Source organism: Carassius auratus, chromosome 46 (assembly GCF_003368295.1).
Source record: "Carassius auratus strain Wakin chromosome 46, ASM336829v1, whole genome shotgun sequence".
Taxonomy (NCBI): Eukaryota; Metazoa; Chordata; class Actinopteri; order Cypriniformes; family Cyprinidae; genus Carassius; species Carassius auratus.
In genome coordinates, this window is record NC_039288.1 from 13,309,399 (window position 1) to 13,334,882 (window position 25,484).

A 25,484-nucleotide genomic window follows, 5' to 3' on the forward strand; every position below is an offset into this window, starting at 1 on the left:
CTCTCAGTGCTCTGCTATACGGGAGCGCGCGCTCTTCCGGCAGACGTGCCCTTAGGACCCATATAAGGAAATTCCGCTTCATCTAACGTCACACAGAGCCAGACTCGAAAAAAACTTTCCGAAACTTGTGACAAACCGGAAGGAGTATTTTTGAAACTTTGTCCATGTTTAGCATGGGAATCCAACTCTTTAACAGTGTAAAAAACTCAGTATGCATGAAATAGCATTTCACCCCCCCTTTAAGAAAAAAATCTTTTTACTATTTTATTGCTTTTTTCGTTTGATTTTCGTAGTTAATTGCAAACAGATTTACAGATTTAAAATAATGCACAAGTTCGGTCTCGGATGGTCTGTTGGTTTTAATACCAGAGTTATGCATGTACAGTACCATAAAGTCTTGTGTCACACACCTTCTTCTAAAGTTATGAGGAGCTCTCTGCCTCTGGCGTGCTTTATGGAGTATGGAGCAGTGCACCAGGGTGATGAGTAAAGAAGGAGGAGGGGAGCACAGGAACGAGCCGCCAGGGTTTGCACTCATTTATCAGCGAGCCCCGCTTTAGGCGGATACTGGAACCTAGCTCTTCTTTCTCCATTCATCTGGGTCTAGTACAGGGGCGGAGCCAGAAGATGTAAACATTCGGGGCTTAGCCCAAACCTAGGGGGCTGCAGGGGTGTACTCCGCAGGGGAGATTTTTTTTCCCCCATTTATGTCAGCTAAATGCACTATTTTTCAGGCTGTTTGAGATAACAGAATGCCTAAAAATCTATACACTATCTGGGAAAATGATGGTTACTCAGAAAAAAAAAATATTCACCCAGTAGAGCCTACAAACTATTTTGTATTTAATTGTTCTCCAGCTATATTTCTCAATTAATCTATCTTCTTATCCCACTAATGTGCCGAGAACAGTTGTAAAACATGCCCTGAAATAACTTAGCATTTGATACATTGGGATATATTGCTTTTGAATCTCTCTCTGGCCGGTGAGGTTTGCTGTTACGAGTTCCTTTTAAAAAAAATTGTTATGTCCATAATGTTAATTTCAGGCGGTTAGTCAGTGAGCTCGCTACGACGGCGGTGAAATAAAAAGCCCACCAGCCCCTAATGACAACGACGAAGAAGATGATTTATATTCTTCTTCGTTAGTTTTTATCAGCAGTTGCCAAACAAGCGAAGTGATGCGTGATGCTTTACAGTCCGCCACAACGCACAGTAATAGAGCTTTTGTTTCTTTTTTTTTGCCGCTCCAGTCTGAGAGACTGAGAGGAAATGAAACAAAGTTGAAATTATTTTAAAAAAGCTAAAAGATTCGGGGCTTTTGACAAAACATTCGGGGCTTAAGCCCCATTAGCCACCCCCCCGCTCCGCCCCTGGTCTAGTAAGGACACGGGCACACACCACTGCTCGCGTCTCCTCAGTCTGACAGTTTATCATCCCACAGCAAAATGTTACAAGTGGTGACTCTGTGTTCTTAAACCACACAAAATAACAACATTACTCTTTAGTATCTATACAAACATTCACAAATTTAGCCATGTTAAAATTAAGACAGAAAATCTAGCAGTCAAAGACAAAAAGCACTTATTTTGAAGATACACTACCATTCAAAATTGTGTCGGTAAGATTCATAAATGTTTTTGAAAAGTCTTGTGCTCAGCAAGGCTGCATTTATTTGATTAACAATAATATTGAGAAGTATTATTAAAATAAAAAAAGGTTTGTATTTTTATATGTTTTGCAATGTAGTTTATGTATGATTGAAAATCGGAATATTCAGAAGCCATCGATCCAGTCAAGAAACATTTGTTTTATTATTGTCAATTCAGCAAACTATTATAAATACCTTTACTGTCACTTCCAATTAGTAAGTATAAATTTCTTTCTTTCTTTAAAAAATAAATAAATAAATAACATTCTGATCCTAAACTTTAAACTGTAGTGTACTTTCTCTGAAACAAGTTTTGAAGGGGTAGTTCAGCCAAACTAAGTTGAATGTGAATGGTATGGACACGGTGTCAGTTGAAAAATGAATTGTTTAGCTCGGTTTAAACATAAAATAATTTCTGCACATTTACACACATTTACCCATTATGGGCAGGTTTGCACGTATTCACTTGATCTCAGTTAGGTCTGGAGTCTCATTCTCGTCCTTGTCCCATCTCCAGATCGGATATTGGAATGATGCTGATAAGTTGGTACTGACCCAGGATCAAGCTTTGCTTCCTAATGAAACGTCTGGCATGGAGAACAGAACTGTGATTGTGACGACTATTATGGTGAGTAGCTGCAATTCCTGAGACTTTATTTGACAGTTTTACAATAAAATAACTTGTGGTGTTTGTCTTTCATCTGAAAGATTCCATATAACAAGAGCCCCTCTCAAACAAATTAGTAAAAAAATTTAACGTTTCTCAATGGCGATGAATTTCTTCATAACTTGCACACACAAAGATTCCGATCTGCAAACACTGCAGAAATTCCCAGCTGCGCTATACTTGTTCATCAAAGAGCATTTTCTCTCTCTGTGACCTGTCAGTCATACTGCTTTCCATTCAGATAACCCAAATGTTTTTACGTCCGTGTGTGCATCATCCACCTTTCTCACGTACTGTCAGAGTTACCAGAACTGGTGTCTTGGACTCTTTGTATTTTGTTTTGTTCATTTTGTCAACTGTAATGTGTGAACTGATTGAAACACTGCATGATTGGGATAAATTATGTAATTCCTATACATTTTGGATACTGTAAATGACATGTATATGCACTGATTCAAGGATGTAATGGACGTTCAGACACATATTTGCTAAATGCTAAGGTTTTGGAGTGTTGCACCTGAAGCCAAATCCTCCTCTTTTCAGCCCCTGGTGAAGAATCCCTTATTAAGAAACTGAACAGCTGATGGACTCTGCAGAGGTGAAATCAAGCGCTCACTGAAGCTCGGACAGACAGAAAGACAAATCAGAACTGAGGGAAAAAACATGGATGCTACTACTGTACCTGAGCCAAAATAAAGCCACATTGAGAAATCAAGCTGTGGATGAAGATGAAGACAAGCTCTGATAAGCAACTCAATCATGAATGGAGAAGACCTGCTAGTCTGAAATGAGTTTCCAGAATTGGAAAACTGGATAGACCCATGGAAGCCAAACAAAGTCTTTACTTTAGCATTTATATCACATGTATTGCAAACAGAAGAACCAGGTTTTTATAGCATGCAGGTTTTGTATATATACTGTAGCACACTGTATATAAAATCATCATTACTGCCCATTTGCATTCATTAAAGGGATAGTTCACCCTAAAAATGAAAATGTGATATTTATCTGCTTACCCCCAGGGCATCCAAGATGTAGGTGACTCTGTTTCTTCAGTAGAACACAAATGATGATTTTTAACTCCAACCGTTGCAGTCTGTCAGTCATATAATAATGGCAATGGTAACAAAATCTAGGAGAGTAAAAAAACTAATTCAAATTAACCTTTTGAGCAGTATGGTCCCACATATGGGATTCTTGTTTCAGTGCCACTGGGAGTATGTTCCCACATATGGGATTTAGAACGTTCGGTGACGTCACATAACTGTCAAATTCAAACTGCGTTTTCTCGCATTGGCTAGTGTGAGCCATAGATAGACATGCACTGCTCTTGTCATATTATCACAACTATGCAGTGTTATTTACCACATAATGCATATTTTAGGTTTCAGACATTTAAATACACATAAATACTTGTAAAACAATACATTTAGAGTTTGAAAAAAACACATGTCTATGGAAGCAACGAAAACAATCCATTCAAATTTAATTTGCAGATGTGCTTTATTCATATCAGATACACATAGAGTAAGTAACTGTAAAGTTTTTCAATGACAAAACAGTCATTTACACACATTTATAAATCAGATTGTTCATGACATGGTATGCAAGTTTATATATATTAAATAAAAAAAGAAAAAACTAAATAAAAACGATCTATCTGTCCTACAGTGTTATTGTAGACACAGTGTGTCACGTGAGAAGCCTAGAAACAGTAAGGGGAACACTCTGAAATAATGGTTGTCTAAAAACAAACTCACTCTGGGGGGATACACCTCTAATACACCACTATGTCCAACTGCCTTGAGCACGTGCACAGCATCCAGTGTGTGAGGTGTGTATGTGGTCTGGCGTAGTTTACGCAAGCGCCGGAAGTGATACGCCAGAGTGCATACGCACCTCAAGCACCGAATGCCGTGCACGCTAAGCAGATTAACATTAACTATCCCTTTAAGATTTCTCAAAGTATATCTCATTTTCCCATTATGCTCTATACTTTTTTACATTTTAAAGGGACAGTTCACTCCAAATAAAAGAAAGAAAATAGAGAGAGATTGTTGTTTGCTGATCGTCATGTTCCCAAACTTTTATGAATTTCTTCAGTAGAGTGTTCATGCTGCTCATTTTACATACAATGAAGGTGGATGGGCACCTAAAAAGTAACATGAAAGCATCATAAAAGCAATCCAAAATGACTTATGGTGATGTCTTCTAACATTATAGAAGGAAATGTGCTATTTGTGTTCAATACTATCTTTATTCAATTAAAAGATGCTATTCATATTCAGTGGAAAATCTTGGATGGTCACCATTCACTTTCATTTTATGAAAAAGAGCAGCTTGGACATTCTGCCTAACTATCTCCTTTTGTGTTTCACGGTAGAAAGTCAGTCATGGGTTTCGAAACTCAGGTGGTGTGTAAATGGGTTCCATTTTGGGTGAATTATCCCTTTAAATTTAGAGGCTGTAAGCAATGAAGAATGTTTATGTGGTGTTTGTTAGAACATGATTTTGCAAGACTGCCTATACACCACCTCATGACGCAAGAGTACAGATCACTCACACTTGAGCCATTACCTGCTAAAGATCCTTTTTTATTTATTTATTTATTGGTTTTTACCTGTATAAAAACACTGATCAGGAACAACACCGCCCTGTGCTTGTTAGAAAGATTTCAGCAGAAGGTTGCATTCTCATACATCAAACAAATTTGAGATGAAACGGATCTTCCGTTGACATTCAGTGTGGAGGGCTCTATTTGCTGTGTGTGAAATATTTAATTCTCCCTACTGGGCTTTCTGTCTTTCATCATTTTAGCCTAGCCATATGGATTAGAACATATTTGTAAAAGCGAAGCAGGTTTTCAGTATTTTTATGTAAATGTTCTGCCATCACTTTGCAAGTAAAACATTTTATTTGCAGCTGTATAGCACGTGTATTGTGTTAGAAATTGTTTGTTATGATAGTACATCATACTGATGACCGTTTGTGTTTATTTTATGGCTTTTTTTCTGCACAAATGTTCCTTTTTGTCATCTAAACTGTTATCCCTTATATGATTCAGTGATCAATTTTAAAGTTAGAAGCAAATTTCTGTGTCATTGCATGTGACAGGTTTGCAAAAGCAGTTTGCTGTTGTAACGTTTGATAAAGTTGTGCAACTGTAATAAATTGTAGTTGTGAATTTTATGGGTCAGTTATCATTGCTTTGAATCATGTACAGTACAGAGTGCACATTTTGTGTGCTTCATGTTAATGCGTGTATGTTATGGTTTCATACATACAGTACACCCTTTCTTAAATGTTAAAGCATTTCTCCCTGATTGAAAATCCTTGGTTTTGTTTGTTTTATGTGCACGAATATTGACTCAATTTAAAACAAAAGCAATATGCAATATAAAAGCATTCTTATGGCTAGAATATGCCACAGGCTCATATAATGACTGTAATTATCTTTAATACTGCTTCCAAAACATTTTAATAATCTATAATTCTGCAATACATCATCTTTAGACTATAGAATACAAATGAAATGCTAAGTTTAAAGCACTTTAAACATTTTACTTGTTTATAAAAGTGACATGTTGGCCGTTGAAAGTACCTCATTGTTTTGTTCATTCAGGAAGGGCCATATGTAATGCTGAAGAAGAACTGGGAGATGTACGAGGGGAACGAGCAATATGAGGGATACTGCGTGGATCTGGCATATGAAATCGCTAAACACATCGGTTTCAAGTATAAGATCTCCATCGTGCCTGATGGAAAGTATGGAGCTAGGGACCCAGAGACAAAGATCTGGAACGGGATGGTTGGGGAGCTGGTGTACGGGGTAAATTATTTTCCTTTCTTTTTGCGATGTCCTGACTTAAGTATGCGATTTATAGATGTATCTGTATGCTTCCAGGGCACAGAGTTGATTTTTGTTTTAATCAGTCAGTATTTTCAACTCCGTAAATATGAATAATTCAGCTAAATGAAGGAACAAGATTGTAACCTTAATGACTTATATAATACAAAAATGGAAATACTCAGTGAAGCCTTCAAGGAATGCCTGATGTGAATTTTCATTGTAAAAGTTTAGTTCTGCGTCTGGTGAAGAGAGAAAATAAGACAAACCAGCCTTTCAGAGGCTGATATTTATTAATGAGCACTGCATACAGCCTGTGCTTGTCATCTTGTTGATTTTTGCTGAGCACCAGAAAAAGTTTTTTTTCTTCCTCTTGAAAGTGTCAGGCAGTTGTGAGAACTTTAATTTCTTTTTTGGATTAGTCTTGCGCAACCCTGCCGAGGTCTAAAGTGTCACTAAGTCACCAACAATAATCTAGTTTTTAGATTTGCTATGCAGAAGAATGTGCAGCCAGACTTTAGACTCTACAGTATTTTCTGTCTTTAGCTGTAAGCATCTTTTTTTTCTACATTGCTTAGTTTATCATTCGCCCCCCAAAACTCAGTATTAAGCCTCTTAGATTAACTCCTTGGATTTTTTTGCCATTAATATGCAAAGCCTTGTTCAATTAGAGAAGTTATAAAATAGGATGTGAGGAGAGGTGGGAAGCGGCAGATTATGCTTCATTTTCTCTTTTTATTCTCTTTTCTCCTCTAAGTAAAATGGTCAAATATAAGATCTCAGCTTTGAATGCAAATATTTAGTATTAGCTTATCCAATCGAATGGCTCAGTTAATAAACTTAGCCATGTCATTATGTCTGTTTTGCTTGTAAATACGCATATTTTGAAGTGATTAGATAAGATGATTGATATGAAACATTCTTTTCTGTTGTTCTAGAAAGCGGAAATCGCTGTGGCCCCATTGACTATCACTCTGGTCCGGGAGGAGGTCATTGACTTCTCGAAACCCTTCATGAGCTTGGGCATCTCCATCATGATCAAGAAGCCCCAGAAGTCCAAGCCGGGTGTCTTCTCCTTCCTGGACCCGCTGGCCTACGAGATCTGGATGTGCATTGTGTTCGCCTACATCGGCGTGAGCGTGGTGCTCTTCCTGGTCAGCCGCTTCAGCCCGTATGAGTGGCACACCGAGGAGCCCGAGGAGGGCACTGACGGTCTGCCAAGCGACCAGCCCCCCAATGAGTTTGGGATCTTCAACAGTCTCTGGTTCTCCCTTGGAGCCTTCATGCAGCAGGGTTGTGACATCTCGCCCAGGTCAGTAAACTCAAACCACCACTTGCAGAATAGAGGGGAAAATATGAATTTCAGAGGGAATTAATACAGTTATGTCTCTGATATGGTAATATCTGCTGATACCTGAAATAGAGTCATTGCAGTAGTTTCCATAGTGATTTGATGATGAGTCTGAATTAAAGAACATGGAGGAGCAGCCAAGTGGGAGAACCTACATTAACACTCGCTGTTTAATCATAGTATCTGCTTTCAATCTTTGGGGAGGGAGGAATAAGCAGTCACAACCATCACTAAGAACGTTTACATGCACCCGTTTTTGGAATCTTCAGATATACAGTACACTACCGTTCAAAGGTTTCAGGCGCCATGGGTTTCTTTTAAAGAAATCCTTTTTTTTCAGCCAGATTAGATTGACAGTGAAGACTTTTATTTCAAATAAATGCTGTTCTTTTGAACTTTCTGAATCCTGAAACATTTCATGGTTTCCACAAAATTGTTAAGCGGCACAAACGTTTTCAACATTGATGACAATAAGAATGTTTCTTGAACAGCAAGTTAGCATATTAGAATGATTTCTGTGTGACACTGAAGACTGGAAAAATGGCCGCTAAAAATTCAGCTTTTAAAATGCATTAAAATAGAAAATGCTTATTTAAAATTGTAATAAAATTCACAGAATTACTATTTGTACAATGGTGAGCATAGAATAATTATTTAAAAAACACATAAAATCTTTAAAGAAAACTTACCGCCCCCTAAACCTTTGAACATTAGTGTACAGGACAATATTTAAAAGATTAAATACATTTTGCAGGTAATCGATGTGCTTCATTTCGCACGAACAATGCTGAGGCCAGTTGTAGTCCATAAATGCTGACCAAATGCGAGCTTTAATGATATAATATAGATATGTTAGTCCAACTGGTAAAAAAAATTGTGATTTCAATCAGATTTAAGTTTTTACATTACAAATTATTGTTGTAAGTGCATGTAAACATACTTACTGATATGGTCATATTCCATTTGTATGTAGTAAAAGAGCAGTTCACCCAAAAAAATTAATAAAAATAAAAAAACAACACAACAACAAAAAGTTTTATTATTCCAGACATTTCAAAAAGAAATACTTATGGGGCCCTATTGACTTTGATTGTATGCACAAAAGCAGTTAAAACATAATTTTTGGCTTCCAAAGAAGAAAGAAATTCAAACCGTTTTTGAGAACAATAAATGGTGACACAATTTTAATTTTTGGGTGAATTATCCCTTGAACATGTTTTACTGTGTATTTACGTGATGCATCACACTTTGTCTCACCGGTTCCTCAGTAAATAACTGAGGTGTCATTCCACTTTGCACCTTGTTGAATTTTACCATCAGTGAAGCCAGTGGGGGGTCCCGGGTCCCATTTGATGTCCACACATCGCCCGTCTGTCCTGCCAGCTAGTTCTCACAGGAAATATGCTAGTCATTCAATGTTACTATGTGTGGCAGTTTGTTTTTGTCATTTTCGTCGCCTGTGGGTTTAACATCAGGCTCGCCGCAGCGCCAGCTCTCGCTCGCACCCCCACCCGCCCTCTCTTTTCTCTGTGTAATAAGCACCTGCATGACCACGATAGAGCTCTTTAAAAAGTGTTATCAAGATAAGAGAGAAAAAACAGGCTTTATTTTTCAGCCCCCACCAGATAAGAAATCACTCATGACAGGCCAAGGGGAAGAGAAGAGCAGTAAAAAGCACAGCACATGGCAGAAGACAGCAGGTACTTAGAGAGCCGTCAAAATCATAGCGTCTATCTCTTCTGCTCTATAGCCTGTACATCACAGCGCTGTAGAGGGCCTATGGTTTTGATTTGGATTAAGAGGACCCATTTAGGACTTATAAGAATCATGTTTTTCACCGTTTTTGCATATGACTAATAAAGATTCATGAGCTGGATTGGAGCCAATGATAAATGACGGGCAAAAAGTGGGAAAAAGCACTTCCATTCATTTCCTTTAATACATGCCATTAATTCTCTTTAGTCTGCATGTGCCTTTACCTCAATGTTCTTGATTTAGACAAGATGACGCAGTTGCACAGCAGCGTTACCCGGGTGTCAGTACTTGTCCTTTCCTCCTGCTCCCCCTCTTCCCTGTCTAATAGCCTACTGGTTATTCAAATGCGCAGATTTGCTTTCTTTTTCTCATGCACTTGATAGTTATATGCATATTTAACGGCTGAAGTGTGTAATTTTTCGACATTAAAATACTTTCTCTTTTCTCACAGGACCGTACTGCCCTGCAGTAAAGATTTTGATTGATTTCGTATTAATTTTCACATTCCATTTTCTTGGAGCATAGTGGAGCCAAACCCATTTGTCACAAGACAGATCATAGTCTAAGACAGGTTTTTTTTTTACTAGTGTCCGTGAGATTTACAGGAAGCCATGAAGCAGATGTTTGAGAGAAAAGAAAAAAATATTGTGCAATTTTGATTCTTATGCGTTTTAGCAGTAAGAAATTCAAGCCAAATCTGCTCATATTTCTGCATGTTTTTCCCTGTAATCTTCCTTTTAGTGTAGAAAACATATGCACAGTATATACTAATGGTTCTCTACTGTAGTTGATTCAATTTTGGGATCATCGTGTTGTCTTCATAGTATCACATTTATTAATTTTATCACATAGTATTACAGGAAAGTAATATTTATTAGTAGTAGTAGCAGCAGCAGCAGCATTTTTGGATTTGTTAGATTAATGCCAATAAGTAAAATATTAAATTGTACAATCATCACAGTCTTTGTACAGATAAATAATAGTTATTATCATTACTGTTATTTCTTTCTGAATTAGTAATAAGATACTATTAATTACTGTTATTATGTAATAATAATAATAATAATTGTTGTTTTTGTTGTTCAGTTCAAATTCAGAATTAGAGATCACCATGTTGTCTTTTTAATTTCACACTTAATATTTTTCTCAAACATTATTGATAAATCTTTATACAGTAAAATATATTTCTACTTTTACAATTTTTACATTTTAGTTAAAAAAAGTTTTTAAAATCCTGTGAATGGGGAGACTTGATTTCAGGTCTCTGTTTGTTATGTTACATTGTTTTTGGTGCAGAAATTAGACACTTCAACTTTGATTGTGTAATAAGACGTGCACAGTCTGAGCTTGAACCTCCATCGAAATATTGATTCATAAACACAGCACTTCAGATTGAGGCATTGATCATATTTTAATACATTTCTTACAGTCAAGCTGCAGTACATGTAATTAATTCAGGTTCATTTAGCACCACTCTATTCCATGTATCCTCCTTGTTCACAGTTTCCACAGCGAGTGAAACAGTTTGTAAGGAAGATGATTGATGAGGATGATGTGGGAATGATTGGGTATGAAAATGCTGAGGGTGTTTTGTGTGATGGGGCCGGACAGGGTCATAACTCTTGCCTGTTTTCCCTGTCGTGTTTTTGGTTCAGGCGGGCTGGCAGGCGTCATCAGCAGCATCCTGGGTTTCGGAAACAGCCAGCATCTGGCGTATGCGCTATTGCAGTAATTTTGTAGTTATAATGCATGTGAGCAGCGGACCCTATCAGACATGGGAAGATTAAAAAAAAATCTCATTTTCAGATTCAAACACAGGCAGCCTTCAATGTAGGAAGCCTCTTGAAATTGCATCACGAGACGAGCAGGGAATTAAGATATGCTAATGATAGTCATAGGTTCAGTATGCGGGATGAAAGATTGTGTCGCAACTCAAAAACCGTGTTGAAGCCCTTATATAAAACCTTTCGATAAGCCTTTTCTTGAAGTATCAAGTCCTTGAAGTGCTTCACTTGCACAGACTGGCTATTATTTATTCAAGTATGTGTGAAGCTGATGTGTTTGCAGGTTTAGCATGTGCTTAACTGGATATAAGGAGGAGGGAACGTATGAAAAACTGATAGAAAAAAAAGCTAGGGTTTTCTTTTGGCTTTCTGAACTTATGACAGCATTTCATCTCCCATTATACAAACTTGTTTTTTTTCTGGTATGTCAAAGAACAATTTTCTTTTGCCTTTTTTGTCTCTCTCCATCCTCCTCTCTCTTTTGCTTTCTTCTTCTATCCGTACTTTTGTATTTTATGGTCGATCTTGCTCCAATAATTGCCTCTATTTACTGACTTCTTTTATTCCTCAGATGGCTTGGAAATGATTGTAGGGTTAGGAGGAGAGAAGTGATCATGGAAGTGATGTAAGGATATGATTGACTGTAACAGTGATGGAAATGAGAGAAAGGAGATTATGCTACAGCAGAGGAAACCTTGCCCCAGGTTTTCCTTCATGCCAAAATGATAATTTCAGCCCACAAATCATTTATCTACATAAGACACTCTGGAATAAAAGTTGATACCCTTGAACTGTTGTTTCTTTTTAGATTTATGGCCATAGACAGATGAAACGCATCCACAAAATAGCATGCATTATGTGCTGCATTACAAGTAATGCATGTGACATATATGACTTGTTTTCCACTGAAGTAATGCCATCTGATCTTATCAAATAAGATAACTTACTTCTGTATTATATGCTTTATTTGCAGACAAGTACAGTTTTCTACATGGCATGCATTGTTCTAGACTAGAGATGTGTGTCATGCTTTTGGATGGCATTTGGATTTATTTTCAAAAAAGGAACAATGTTTTAGTGGAATCCAGTCAAGCTAGTTATTTGTAGGGGATGGAAAAACTATTTGGCTGTAGTCTTTTTTCCTGTTTTGTTGTGCATTGGAATAAAAAGGCCAGCTGTTAAGATATTTTTTGTCAAAAATGGAACAGAGAGATACATTGTTTCCTGTGGTTTTGATTCTTGTGTAAATACACTCATTCTGCATTAAAAAGTAATGAAATGCAACTTTGAGTGATTAGGGGCTTTCAGACTTGGGTCAGAGGATGCCCAGGGAACTGCAAGTGGGTGCTTGGAGGGCCATGGAAATTATGGAAAAGAAAAGATTTTACAAAAAGTTTTTTGGGGATAGTATAACGTAAATATTAATATGAAATATTATATGATGTTTGGATTATATTTTCTGATACAGTGTAAATGGGTTGTTTTGCATGAAAATATAACCTTACTTGGTCAGTAAGATTTTTATTTTTTTATTTATTGTTATAAATTAATACTTTTAGGCAACAAGGATGGGTTAAATTGCTCAAAATAAATACTGTTCTTCTGAACTTTCTATACATCAAAGAATCTTGAAAAAAAAAAGATATCAAGGTTTTTATAAAAAATATGAAACAGTTTTCAGCACTGATAATATTTATAATATAGAAATTGTATACAAATATTATGATATGTAATATAAGGACAACAAAAGCTGATTAGTTCTATAGAAGTGTAGCCTATGACAATGAAAAAATGAAAAAAAAATGTTTTTGTTAATTTAATAAATTATTTATAACAGTATTTATATATTTTATTTGTAAAAATATATATTTTTAATTTTGTAATGGTTTTGAAATAAATCTTATGTTCAACAAATGCTGCATTTACAGTATGTTTTGAAACATTGTTACCAATAAAATTTATTTGAAAAGATAATTTTTTCAGCAAACCTGTTTTTTCAGCAGCCATTAGATTAGTCTTCAGCATTACACAATGCTTCAAAAATCATTCTTAAATGATTTGTTGACCAAGAAATATTATTCATATTATCAGTGTTGAAAACAGCTTAATATTTTTGTGGCAGTGTTGTTTCTTTACTTTTTTTATTTTAGGAAGTGAGTCCCTGACAAGTGGATCATCATATTCAAGGATTCTTGACATCATAACTTTTGAAAATGTATGATATATAGTCTATATGTCAATGCAAACTATATTATGGGAATAAACACTTGATCACTTCTGATGTAAAAAAATAAATAAAATAAACTTATATTCTGAATGAGAAAAAGTTACAGCGTAATCCAGTTAGTTATGTTTCATAATAAGTAACACGTTCATGTTCTTTTAATGTTCAGGCCATACTGAGACATCCAGGTGTTTGAAGACGCCACATGCTGTATCTGACAATGCCAAGAGATAGAAATCGCTGCCATATAGGAAGACATTTATTTCTAATGGGCTAATGTAAGAGCTTGCTTGTTTTATTTTTCCAATTTGATCAGTAATGTGGAGTGTGATTGTGAACGACTCTAGTCTCATGGATGGCGAAATTGATTTGGAGGTATTAAATCTTAATCAGAGCGGTCGAGAGGAAGCCATGAATAAATAAAATGCTGGAGGCTCACTGTGGCTGTGGGTAGTGACCTTTACATTTATCTATGGCATGTCAAGGTCTCTCTCTGTCTCACTTTCTGTCCCTCTGACTACCTAAACAAATCTAAAAACCATTTCAGAATGTAATTTAAATTCACCAAACATTCTCTCGCTCAAATACACACATGCTGATGTGTGCTTCTAAATAAGAAATCTGCATAAAAGTGGCGTAGTGAGTAATGCGCAGGGTTTCACTGACAGTAGCACATCCCATTTCACAGCTCTAATGGCACTGCTTTGATAATGAGCTGATTTGAGGGATACGTCGCCGGTGATAGTTTGCTTATTTTGTGATTGTGTGTATGCGTGAAATCTACAGAGCCGGTTTGATTCTTATCATTGAGCTGTGATCAGACGATCTGTTTTACAAGAAATGACTTTATGGGGACCAGAGAGAATTCCTGTTTGTTCATGGATCATATGTCTTTATGAATGATACTGTATGCCAAGCGGCAGGGCAGCGGAGCGACCCAAGGGGTGACTCACTGGTTTCGTGTCCACTCAATTTAGGCTCTTATTAAATTGGCTTTGTCTCATGAAGTCAAATCAATTAACCACGGTTAGCGCGAAACCCCGGCGCATCTGATCCTCAAACGTCAACGGGACTGATTGGTGCATCTGCATGCAGCTTAGTGTTTAGCAGCAGATTTCAAGTCACACAGTGTACTCTGCTTCAAATTTCAGGTGGGTGACGGCCCGCTTTGAGTCCGTAATTATGTTAGCCACTGCGTCTTAATACAGAAGTGTTTCATTGACAGCGGAAATAGAAGGACAGGCCTGCATAAATTGGCAATGCTCGTTTTGCGCTGCCATCCTGTCAACTGATTTGCATAATCGGGGTGAGGTGAGAATTTAAACAGTGTCGGGTTTTAGCACTTCGCCCCCTTCGTGGATGACGTCCCTTCTGGCCCAATCTAAATAGCCAATCTGGTTTCATGGCAACGTGTCGGAGAGATCTCCCTCTTAGCTGAGGAGACCCTCACCTACACAGAATCAACTAAATGATCACTGCAGTGAAAGACTGAAGATCTATATCTTCCATAAGTCATCTGAAGCAGCACAATATCTTTGTGAAGCATAGATCATTTTAAGTTGTTACTGAATTTGTCAGCTATGTTGCAGGCTAGATGTTAATTAAAAATGACTTGTCTCATGACCAAACTTCATTGATGTAAAACCTGACCATACTTAATTTGAGAGTTATAGAGTAAAAAGCTGTGTCGTAGAAACATTTGTATTATTATTAATGTTGAAAACAGTTGAAAACAAAAATCGGATGCATCATATTCTTGAATCATATTTACTGAACCCAATTATTTTACCTTAGTTAACATGGAAAAAATAACATACAGTACCATTTTGAAAAACAAAATTGTTGGAGGTTTTGAATTAACAATTCCTTTAAATTGTATTTAATAATTTTGAAACAGTAATTCTGTTTAAACTGACAAAACATGTATCTCCTTTTCTCCTCCTGCTCCTTCCTCAATACCCTTTCCCCCAATGTTTCCCTCCTTTACCCTTCTTTATCAATGTTATCCTTTCTTTCATTGCTCTCATTGCTGTCATTCACTACTCCTTCAAACCCTCCTTGCATGGTCATTTTCCTCTCCACTCTTCCTTTCCGGCGGTGTAGGTCTCTATCTGGACGCATCGTGGGTGGAGTGTGGTGGTTTTTCACCCTCATCATCATCTCCTCCTACACAGCCAACCTGGCTGCTTTCCTCACTGTGGAGAGGATGGTGTCGCCCATTGAAAGTGCTGAGGACCTGGCCAAGCAGACAGACATTGCGTATGGTACCCTTGACTCAGGCTCCACCAAAGAGTTCTTCAGGGTGAGTGGCCAAAGCTATTGAATTGAGGCCAAAGCTATTGAATTATTCTAAGTGCCGTATTAGTATAAAAAAAAAAAAACAGCAAAAACCCACAGATTAATAAACAAAACAAAGAAAATATGGCCTTAATTATAAAGTATACCAGGGTTCTCAGTCCTTTTTTTTAGGTTCTAGAATTATAACAAATTAATTATAATTATACTATTAATGTTATAAACAGTAGTGCTGCTTATTATATTGTGATTGATTTCTTTTCAGGATTCTTTGATGACTAGAAAGTTCAAAAGAACAGCATTTATTTGAAACATTTTAAAGCCATAAATTACTTTACTGTCACTTTTAATCAATTTAATGCATCCTTGCCGAATAAAAGTATTAAATGAATTGACCCCAAAACTTTAAAAAGGTAGTTTATATAATAATTTATAGATTAATTTATTAATGAACACAATTAACAATAAGTGCATTCATAAAAATCGCCCACAATCCCACATAGGGTCCCAACCCCAAGGCTGAGAACCTATGAACTAAAATTCAGTAACTAATACAAAATCTGCACCCTCCACACTTCATCTGCACACTTCACTGGCATTCTACATCTTTACCCAAACTTTCAGAGGTCAAAGATCGCCGTTTATGAGAAAATGTGGAGCTACATGAAGTCTGCCGAGCCCACGGTGTTCACTAAGACCACGGCGGAGGGAGTGGCGCGGGTGAGAAAGTCCAAAGGGAAGTACGCCTTCCTGCTGGAGTCCACAATGAACGAGTACACGGAGCAGCGCAAACCCTGCGACACCATGAAAGTGGGAGGAAACCTGGACTCCAAAGGCTACGGGGTGGCGACGCCTAAGGGCTCACAGTTAAGGTGGGTGGAGTAGTATAACAATATGTCACGTGTTGTTATGGTATTCCACCTTCCCTGGCGTGCCTATTTCTAGTTACTTTTTTTTTGTGTGTGTTTTTTTTTTTTTTTTTGCTTTTCTCATGTGTACTTGTGTGCAGATAAAGGTCTTGTATACGTTTCTTATACGTTTCTTGTTTTATTTTTTGTTTGTTTTTTTAATTTAGCCTGAAGCAGGTGATTTCAAACTGATGCATGCATGTTAATGCCATGAATTTTTGAGATGAGAAGTCTGGATGTTTAACAGTGAACATGAATTTCAACTAATGGACAAGCCTTTGAATATTCTGCCTGGTCTGATGCTACCCAAATCTTTGTCCACAGTTATACTGGAAGTCAGATACGTTTAAAACGCACTTCAAGTACCATGAAGCGTGTTAAGAAAGGTTGAGAAGAGTCCATTACAGATGACGGGAGCTCCTGGGATCAGCTCTTTTGTTGCGGTGTTACCGTGGTCTGTGTGACTCTTCTCATGATACCGGGGGGAACAGTGTTTAATGGTGTAACAGCTTTTCTCCTGCTGTCGTGATGTCAGACCAGTGCAGGAGATTCACACGGCTTCAGATCTAAAGCACACTGCCCTTAATGCTCTTCTTTCTCTTCCCCTCCTCAGCTTAGATGTGTCTCACTATATTCTTTTCCCTGTCCCATTTTTTGTTCCTGTGGGCTGTATGTTTATTAATGTTGCATTCAGGATAAACTGCATTCAGGATAAACCTCTCTTGAATCATTCCCATCATGTATATTTCGACCCTTAGCTAGATCATGGATTAGGAAGACTGCAGTGGAGTCCAAAAGTCTGCGGCCACATTCAAAACAATTAAATGTATTTATTGATGAATTAATTAATTGATGGATTGTTTGAAGTTTAAACTTTTAGGATTTTGAAATGATTATTTATTTTATCTTATTTTATTGAAAATATTAAGTTTTAGGATTTAAATTTTTAAAACAATTGCATTGTTATTATAATTATTACATTTAAATGTATGAAGGACATTTAAATGTAAGAATTACATTTAAATACATTATGCTACATTTATGAATTAGTAAAATATTTGACATTCTAGTTCATATTTATTTATTTATTTATTGTTATCAAAAATGTAAATTATTAGGATTTTGAAAACAAAAGTATAATTATAAAATATTGATATGTATTTATTATGTAAATAAATGTTTACTAAATTTATGAATTTTGTAAATATTCAATACTGCACATTGTTGTCAATGAAAATATTAATTTTTTTTAAGAAATGTAAACAAATATATTATTATTAAATATTAGATTTAATTAAGATTGCGCTATTTATTTTAATTTGTTAAAAAAAACTTTTTTTAATAAATAAATAACATCTTAAAACGGCAGATATTCCTGCTTCCAGTGCACGATATGCTTATTATGAATATGAATATTGTCAAATCATGCTGAATGCCATAGCGAAATAGATGGACACGTGCACATGTTCTAAGACTTAAGGCTTTAATGTTTTTAATGCTGATTATCAGTGAAAAATTTAAAACGGAAGCATTATTCCTGGTCTTTTAGACTTTAGGACCCCAGTGTTTGTCACAGCAAGTTCTTAAAATAACATGATATATATATATATTTTTTTTAGAACATTATTTACAGAATGATAAGCATTCCGAGAACTGCAGGGAAAGGTATTGTCTGGTGTTAAGGAGCAGAACTGCATTGCCAGGTCTCTTGTGGCTAAGCCAGAGTGGGAATACAGGGGTCTGGAGAATAGGATCAAACTCATTCAGCACTTTCAGAGGCTTAAACCCTCAGTGCTCATTTAAACTGTCTGTAAGCAGCATATAGGGAAAGTAACAGGCATTCAATATCGTGAGGTCCCCGTGAGTGTCTCACAGCAATATTGAGTGCATAGTATAGCAGTTGAGTGAGGATGGGATGGGGAGGGGGTTTAAAGCAGCGAGTAGGAATTGATTTTTCAATTCCTCCATCTGGAGGTGTGTAGTAAGGTTAGACAAATAAGGGTGGTGTATATTACCATGAAAACTAAAAAAAGAGAGGTTTGTCCTCCGTGGTTCGGTGTTTTCGTGTTTTCTAAGGGGAAGTGGGGTGGGAATGGGTGACTAATCTATAGAGCTTTCCACCCCTTTCTTTCTTAATTTAACCTGATTGGATTCTGCTCAACTATGACAAACTGCTGCTACTGACAAACTATGTTTTATCGTTTCAAGAAGTGCAGTTAACCTGGCAGTTTTAAAACTGAATGAACAAGGCCTGTTGGACAAATTGAAAAACAAGTGGTGGTACGACAAAGGAGAGTGTGGCAGCGGAGGAGGTGGTGAGAAGGTTAGCCACTATGTCAACCAACGCGGGTAAACAGTTTCCTCTGTAACGGGAGCATCTGCCAGGGCACAATTGCATACATGACCTTCATCCTGACCCTGTTAAGCCTGAAGAGAGAGAGGAACGCAATTACTGTCAGAGCACAAATATTCGCCTTGAATACTGGGCAGAGATTCCCTCGTCGCTCTTCTGTCATTCTTCATGTTTCCCATCAAGGAACTTTTTCTACTTTGAAACAGTTGCGCCTTTTTACCTCCAGTTTCTTAACTTGCTGTTATTCCTCTCCCGAGGCGCATTAGCTGCATTTTTTTATAGGAATGCAGAGAGCATTCATAGTCTTTTGAAAGGTGCTGCAGTGTCGCATTATGATTATGTATTAAAGACACAAATCAAAGTCAAAGGCATAGGCAGTTTTAATGGAAAAAAACTGAAATTAAATTAAATAATGAATTAATATTACAAAATTTGATTCATTTTAATGGCACTAGATAGTAATAACACTGAAACATTAAAACTAAAAAAAAACATTTTACAATTATTACCATAGATAGATAAATAGATAGATAGATACAAGTAACACATTAAGTCAGTTTGGATAAAATCATTTGCCAAAAGCAGAAATGCAGAAATGTAACAACTAAATTGGATTAGAATTGTAATAAAAACTAAAAATTCATAACTGCAATGACCTTGGTTAGAGGGATATGAAAAGGTTGATGCCTATGGTATATGCCAGTAATTGTGGTTTTACAGTAATTGCCTCCAGCATTAGTAGAGAAGCTGGCTGTGGCAGTATGCGCCCGTTACCCAAAGCGATGGAGCAAGGTCCTGTTCATATGTCTGTGGCTCCCGTGCCAGGTCCTAAAACACCGTTCCCTTAAATGGAGCACAGAGACATGTATCACAACGGGACCCTTGGCTCGGTCACTTTGCCAGTGCAACTGCTGTGTCAGCTGTTATGAGTGAATAACATAAAATAACATGTCCTATGATGTTATTTATGTTATTTGTGTTACATTCCTCTGCGTGGTTGAAGAACCCCCGTAAACCTTGCCGTTTTGAAACTGAGTGAATCAGGCATCTTAGACAAGCTGAAAAACAAATGGTGGTACGATAAGGGCGAGTGTGGACCCAAGGACTCGGGAAGTAAGGTCAGTCTCCACAAGTCTGGGACCATCACTGTTGTCTAATGCTCAGTGAGGCAGAAAGTCACAAGTGTCTAGCGCATGCTCATCTGTAGGGAAATTTCGGATGTGCACCAGGCAGGATAGTTCCAGCATGCCCTGCTTCTCCACACCAAATGTCTTCTTAGACGTATCTCTGTTTTAGTAAATACCTAATACATGAGAGGAATGGAAGTGACTGGGCTTTTATAGGTATCCTAAATTATTTAACCGAGTGTACCATTGATTTCTCTTTGCATGACAATCCAAGCAAGCCCGACTTTTGTGGAGCGAAAAACCGGCCACATATGGAGATAAGCTAGAACACAGTGAGAAGTTAAAATCTTATCTCGTTGTGTATTCGCACTCCATTTGAGAGCTCAGCCAAAAAGAAAAATGAAAACATCTCCTGTAATAACATACTAATTGTCACCCTTTAAAGTGCTGTCAAAGCATTGATGCCTGATAGAAGTCGCCACAAAAATATCAGCTTTTCAGATTAGCCTTCAAGCGAAAGGTTGATTGGGAGGATATAAATTGATTTGTCTGTAAATGTGTGTGAATGTGTTTTGGTAGTGAGTAGATTCGTAGAGTAGTTCTCTGAATGTGTGCGTGCAAGTGTAAGTGAGCTCCGCTCCCGCCACGTTAACTTCCTGTCTTTTTGTTCCTTTCCTTCCTCTCGCATCTAGGACAAGAGCTCACAGGCCCTAAGCCTCAGTAATGTGGCTGGGGTCTTCTACATTCTGGTCGGGGGCCTGGGCCTGGCCATGCTGGTGGCCCTCATCGAGTTCTGCTACAAGTCCCGAAACGAGGCCAAGAGAATGAAGGTGGAACAGTCTGAACGTCGCCCCTCTTCCTCTCCTCTCCCCAGTCCCATCCCCCTCCCCAGCCCCCAGCCCTCACCAGGGCCCAGTCCCACCCACAGCACTCAGAGTTTAGCCACATATAGAGAGGGTTACAACGTCTACGCCACTGAAGGAGTAGAGATGTAGGAGGTCAGATGTACGTAGGTGCCCGGCAGTCGTAAGTGGAGCTCCTCTATTTTCGCTGCCGTAGCTTGCCGTGGTAAAGCTTCTTGTGTTTGTGACGTCCTTGTTCTGTCTCCTCCACGTGTACTCCAAGTCGGAAACGTGCATTCACATATTTGTGCATGCTGAAGATCAAGGTACCTGGACTGCACACGCTTGTAATAACATGCCAGTGCGGTAACCTCATTAACCGAGTTAAGAAGAATAGTTAAACCAAGCTAAAGAGAATCATTTCACCCTAGGCATAGTCTAAAACACCCCCTAGTTGTGAATTTCAAGTAATCTTTAGCTCAAAAAGGACTATGCCAGATGCATTTAAGACGCTTCATTGCTGAACTGTGTCATAATCTGGTGTTTTGTATGTGCTTGCTGATAATGTGCATTCATTGAAATAATGATGCTCTGGCTTTCTAAGTACATGCTGCTGACTCCCTTTCTTCATGTTCCTGTCTTTCTTTTCCCTCCGGACGCAGCTCACCTTCACCGAAGCCATGCGGAACAAGGCACGCCTGTCCATTACAGGGAGCGTGGGCGAGAACGGTCGCGTCCTGACTCCCGACTGCCCAAAGGCTGTCCACTCCGGCCCCTCACTGCGGCAGAGCTCCGGACTGGCTCTGGTGTCATCTGACTTACCGTGAAAACCAAAAACGTTCAAGTGCCTTAATCTCCACAAGACCACAAAACAGACATTATAAAATCGACCCTACAGCAATGACGGCACCAAGCTGAGCAATCATGCCGACAAGGTAGATTTCGAAAGAGAACCGAGACCCCTGGTGGCTACACACACCGGGGTGCCAAGATTCTATACTGTTTGGCGGATGGCTATCGCACAGACTTCTGTGTTTCCATCAAGTACATTCAAAGAACTTGTGCTGACTTTGAGGGTGAAGCGGGTGGGAAGAAAGACCAGCACAGCTCAACTGAATCTTGGTAGCTGTTTGGCGAAAAAATAATCGGACACTTTGCCATAACCCTTGCCAAACTGCAACTCAACATCTTAACATAGCTAAAAATGGGCATTTGTTTGCCCGAGAGGGTATTATTAACATGGATATGGTATTAATGAATACTTATTAAAATAAACTGTGAAGAAGAATTCATATATATATATATTCTATAAAACCATACATAAAGAAAATTATTTACATTGTTTTGTAAATAGCAGACTGTACAACTCGCTTGCTTTTTAACGAATTTGTAAATATCTGATTCTGTAGTGGACAGAGTATAATTCTCTTTTTAAACCATCTTTAGAAAAAGGAATCATCGCAATAATGGTTGCGAAAAAACTGGAAAAAAAAAAATAATGAAAAAGATTTGATATACGTAGAGTAGGTACATGAAATTCTATGGATTTAATAACATGGGCATGTTATCAGTGCCAGTGACCTATGCGCCCATGATTCTCGGGAATGTGGCACACACCCTCAGTGCATCTCAGCCGCTGCTCTTTCCCAAGCCATGCCCAGCATAAACACTGTGCAGTTGTAGACCATGGTACCCTCTAGACTGTTTTGTTTTTTCCACAGAAGCATATTTTATTTTTGATTCATGTGATTACTGAAAAAGAGTGTGAAAATTTAGAAGTATTTAAATGTCCATTCATTTTAGAGCAGACGTCTTTATGAATGATATATTGAAATCCAATTGTACGAGAAATGACTTAACTGTGCAGATGTGTATAGAAATGGAATAGAAAGTATTCAGAACACCGAGCGCCTCTGAAGACACTGTTTGTATCATGAGAGCCATGGTCAGAGTCCAGCTTTGACCCTTTTTTATGAAAAACACTGTGTATCCTCTTTCAGGCCTTCAGCATGTTCTCCAGAAAACTGTAGCAACGGACATCTGGACGAAAGGACAATTTCAAAGCTTCGGGACACCATACTGATGAGTCTTTCTCTGCCCAGTTCTGTTAAATTTGCATTTAAACTGAAAGTGCAATTTATGGTCCTCCTTTTCCAGCAACCCCTCGTCTTGATAAATACACATGTACTTTTACTCAAGCACACAATATTTTTGTCTGTCATTGTATTTTGTCCCCTTTATCCTCTTTCTGTCTTCTCTCATTCTGTTTCAAAAACACACGCACACAATGATCCTGATACATATTGATGATCAGTGTGTTTGGAGAGTGGCGTTAGGTTTTTACCCAAATGGTCTCTAATGCTGTTAGGAAAGTGGTGTCCTTAGGTTAATATGTTAAAATTGTAAATAAATATTTTGATCATTTTATAGTAAAAAAATAAAATTAAAAAATATATATACATATATATATATATTAATGGATAGGAAATTGCTCCTCTGTGTCTTTATTTGGGTTAGTAGTGTAATTTGAACTCCCTAAATTAAAACAAAAGTCAAAATGTCTAATTCAACCAAAAAAGTTCTGTCATGATTTACTCATCCTCAACTCATTGCAAACCAAACAATTTTGGTTACCATTTACTTCATTGATTAAAAGAAACTATATATAATTAGAATATCATCAAAAGGTTTATTTATTTCACTAATTCCATTCAAAAAGTGAAACTTGTATATTATATTGTGACAGGAGGAGCACAAGACAGACACAGTGGGCGTGGCGTCAGGCCTCGGAGAGGCTTTTATTAACAGAAAATAAAATAAAACTGGATAAAGGTGGCCAAAGGGGCGACATCCCCGTCATCAGGGAGCCGCCCACACGGGAGTCCCAGTCCGGGTTCTCACGAACATTTGCAAGCGAGAGGGAGTGACGTCACCAGATGTTTCCCAACTGCGCTGTCTAGGCTCCGCCTTACCCGCATTCTCCACCACTGTGATGGGAGGAGCACAAGACAGACACAGTGGGCGTGGCGTCAGGCCTCGGAGAGGCTTTTATTAACAGAAAATAAAATAAAAAGGGGGATAAAGGTGGCAAAAGGGGGAGTGTGTCCAAAACAACAGGGAATCTGGTGTCCTCGTCTTGCTGCGGGGTTAGTGTGGGTCAGGCAGTGTTCATGGAGGAAGGGTCCAGGTAAGGGGCGGAGTCTGGCGGCCGCACGCGCTCCCCTCTTCTGTCCAGGGCGCGAGGGTGCAGCGGCTTCCTCTAGCGGCCGCATCACTCTCGGTGGCCGCGGCGCTTGTAGGGGATGGACGGCCCGGCATCCTGGCCCGTCGGCCGTGTAAACGGGTGCGGTTCCCATCCGGATCGCGGGTCCCGCAGCTCACGTCTCCAGTGGCACGGGAGTCCCTCAACGCACTATGTTTAAATGTTTATTTCTTTTAATTTTGATGATTATAACTGACAACTAAGGAAAATCCCAAATTCAGCATCTCAGACAATTAGAATATTACTTAAGACCAATACAAATCTTGGCCAACTGAAAAGTATGAGCATGTACAGCACTCAATTCTTAGTTGGGGCTACTTTTGCCTGATTTACTGCAGCAATACGGCATGACATGGAGTCGATCAGTCTGTGGCACTGCTCAGGTGTTATGAGAGCCCAGGTTATGGCTGTGTTGACCTTAGACCTTGGACCTTAGAAAACACAGTGGACCAACACCAGCAGATGACATGGCACCCCAAACCATCACTAACTGTGGAAACTTTACACTGGACCTCAAGCAACGTGGATTGTGTGCCTCTCTTCTCTTCCTCCAGACTCTGGGACCCTGATTTCTGAAGGAAATGCAAAATTTACTTTCATCAGAGAACATAACTTTGGACCTCTCAGCAACAGTCCAGTCCTTTTTGAAGTGAGACCCTTCTGATGCTGTCTGTTGTTCAACAGTGGCTTGACGCAAGGAATGCAACAGCTGAAACCCATGTCTTGCATACGTCTGTGCGTAGTGGTTCTTGAAGCACTGACTCCAACGGTAGTCCACTCTTTGTGAATCTCCTCCACATTTTTGAATGGGTTTTGTTTTACAATTCTTTCCAGAGTGTGGTTATCCCTATTGTTTGTACACTTTTTTTCTACCACATCTTGTCCTTCCCTTTGCCTCTCTATTAAGGTGTGAACAGCCAGCCTTTTTTGCAATGACCTTTTGTGTCTTGCCCTCCTTGTGCAAAGTGTCAATAGTCGTCTTTGGACAACTGTCAAGTCAGCAGTCTTCCCCATGATTGTGTAGCCTACAAAACTAAACTTAGAGACCATTTAAAGGCCTTTGCAGGTGTTTTGAGTTAATTAGCTGATTAGAGTGTGGCACCAGGTGTCTTCATTACTGAACCTTTTCACAATATTCAAATTTTCTGAGATACCGAATTTAGGATTTTCCTTATTTGTCAGTTATAATCATGAAAAATTAAAAGAAATAAATATTACTGTGTGTAATGAATGAATATAATATACGTTTCACTTTTTAAATTGGAATTAGTGAAATAAATCAACTTTTTGATGGAATTCTAATTATATGACCAGCACCTGTATATATATATATATATATATATATATATATATATATATACACACACACACACACACATACACACACGTACACGCACACACGCACACTTAAAAAGACAGA

The 25,484-nt window shown here is 38.2% G+C and overlaps 1 protein-coding gene across 7 annotated transcripts in view; it reads left to right on the forward strand.

The window, feature by feature from the left end:
• gria4b (glutamate receptor, ionotropic, AMPA 4b) overlaps positions 1–23,042 on the forward strand; it is a 77,763-nt gene extending 54,721 nt beyond the window's left edge. Inside the window, exons 9-16 of one of the 7 annotated variants that reach the window (XR_003278796.1) lie at positions 2,167–2,277; positions 5,939–6,145; positions 7,102–7,475; positions 15,381–15,579; positions 16,197–16,444; positions 18,689–18,803; positions 19,837–19,951; positions 20,653–20,778. Coding sequence is in view for 6 of the 7 variants with exons in the window: in XM_026234931.1 (XP_026090716.1) it covers positions 2,167–2,277; positions 5,939–6,145; positions 7,102–7,475; positions 15,381–15,579; positions 16,197–16,444; positions 19,837–19,951; positions 20,653–20,955 (1,557 nt within the window). In the remaining variant the exon portion in view is untranslated. Of the gene's footprint in view, positions 1–2,166; positions 2,278–2,859; positions 5,516–5,938; positions 6,146–7,101; positions 7,476–15,380; positions 15,580–16,196; positions 16,445–18,688; positions 18,804–19,836; positions 20,007–20,652; positions 20,987–21,464 lie in introns of those variants that run through there. The other 6 variants (XM_026234931.1, XM_026234930.1, XM_026234929.1 and 3 more) reach the window with 6 other exon arrangements.
• Positions 23,043–25,484: the final 2,442 nt, after the last annotated feature.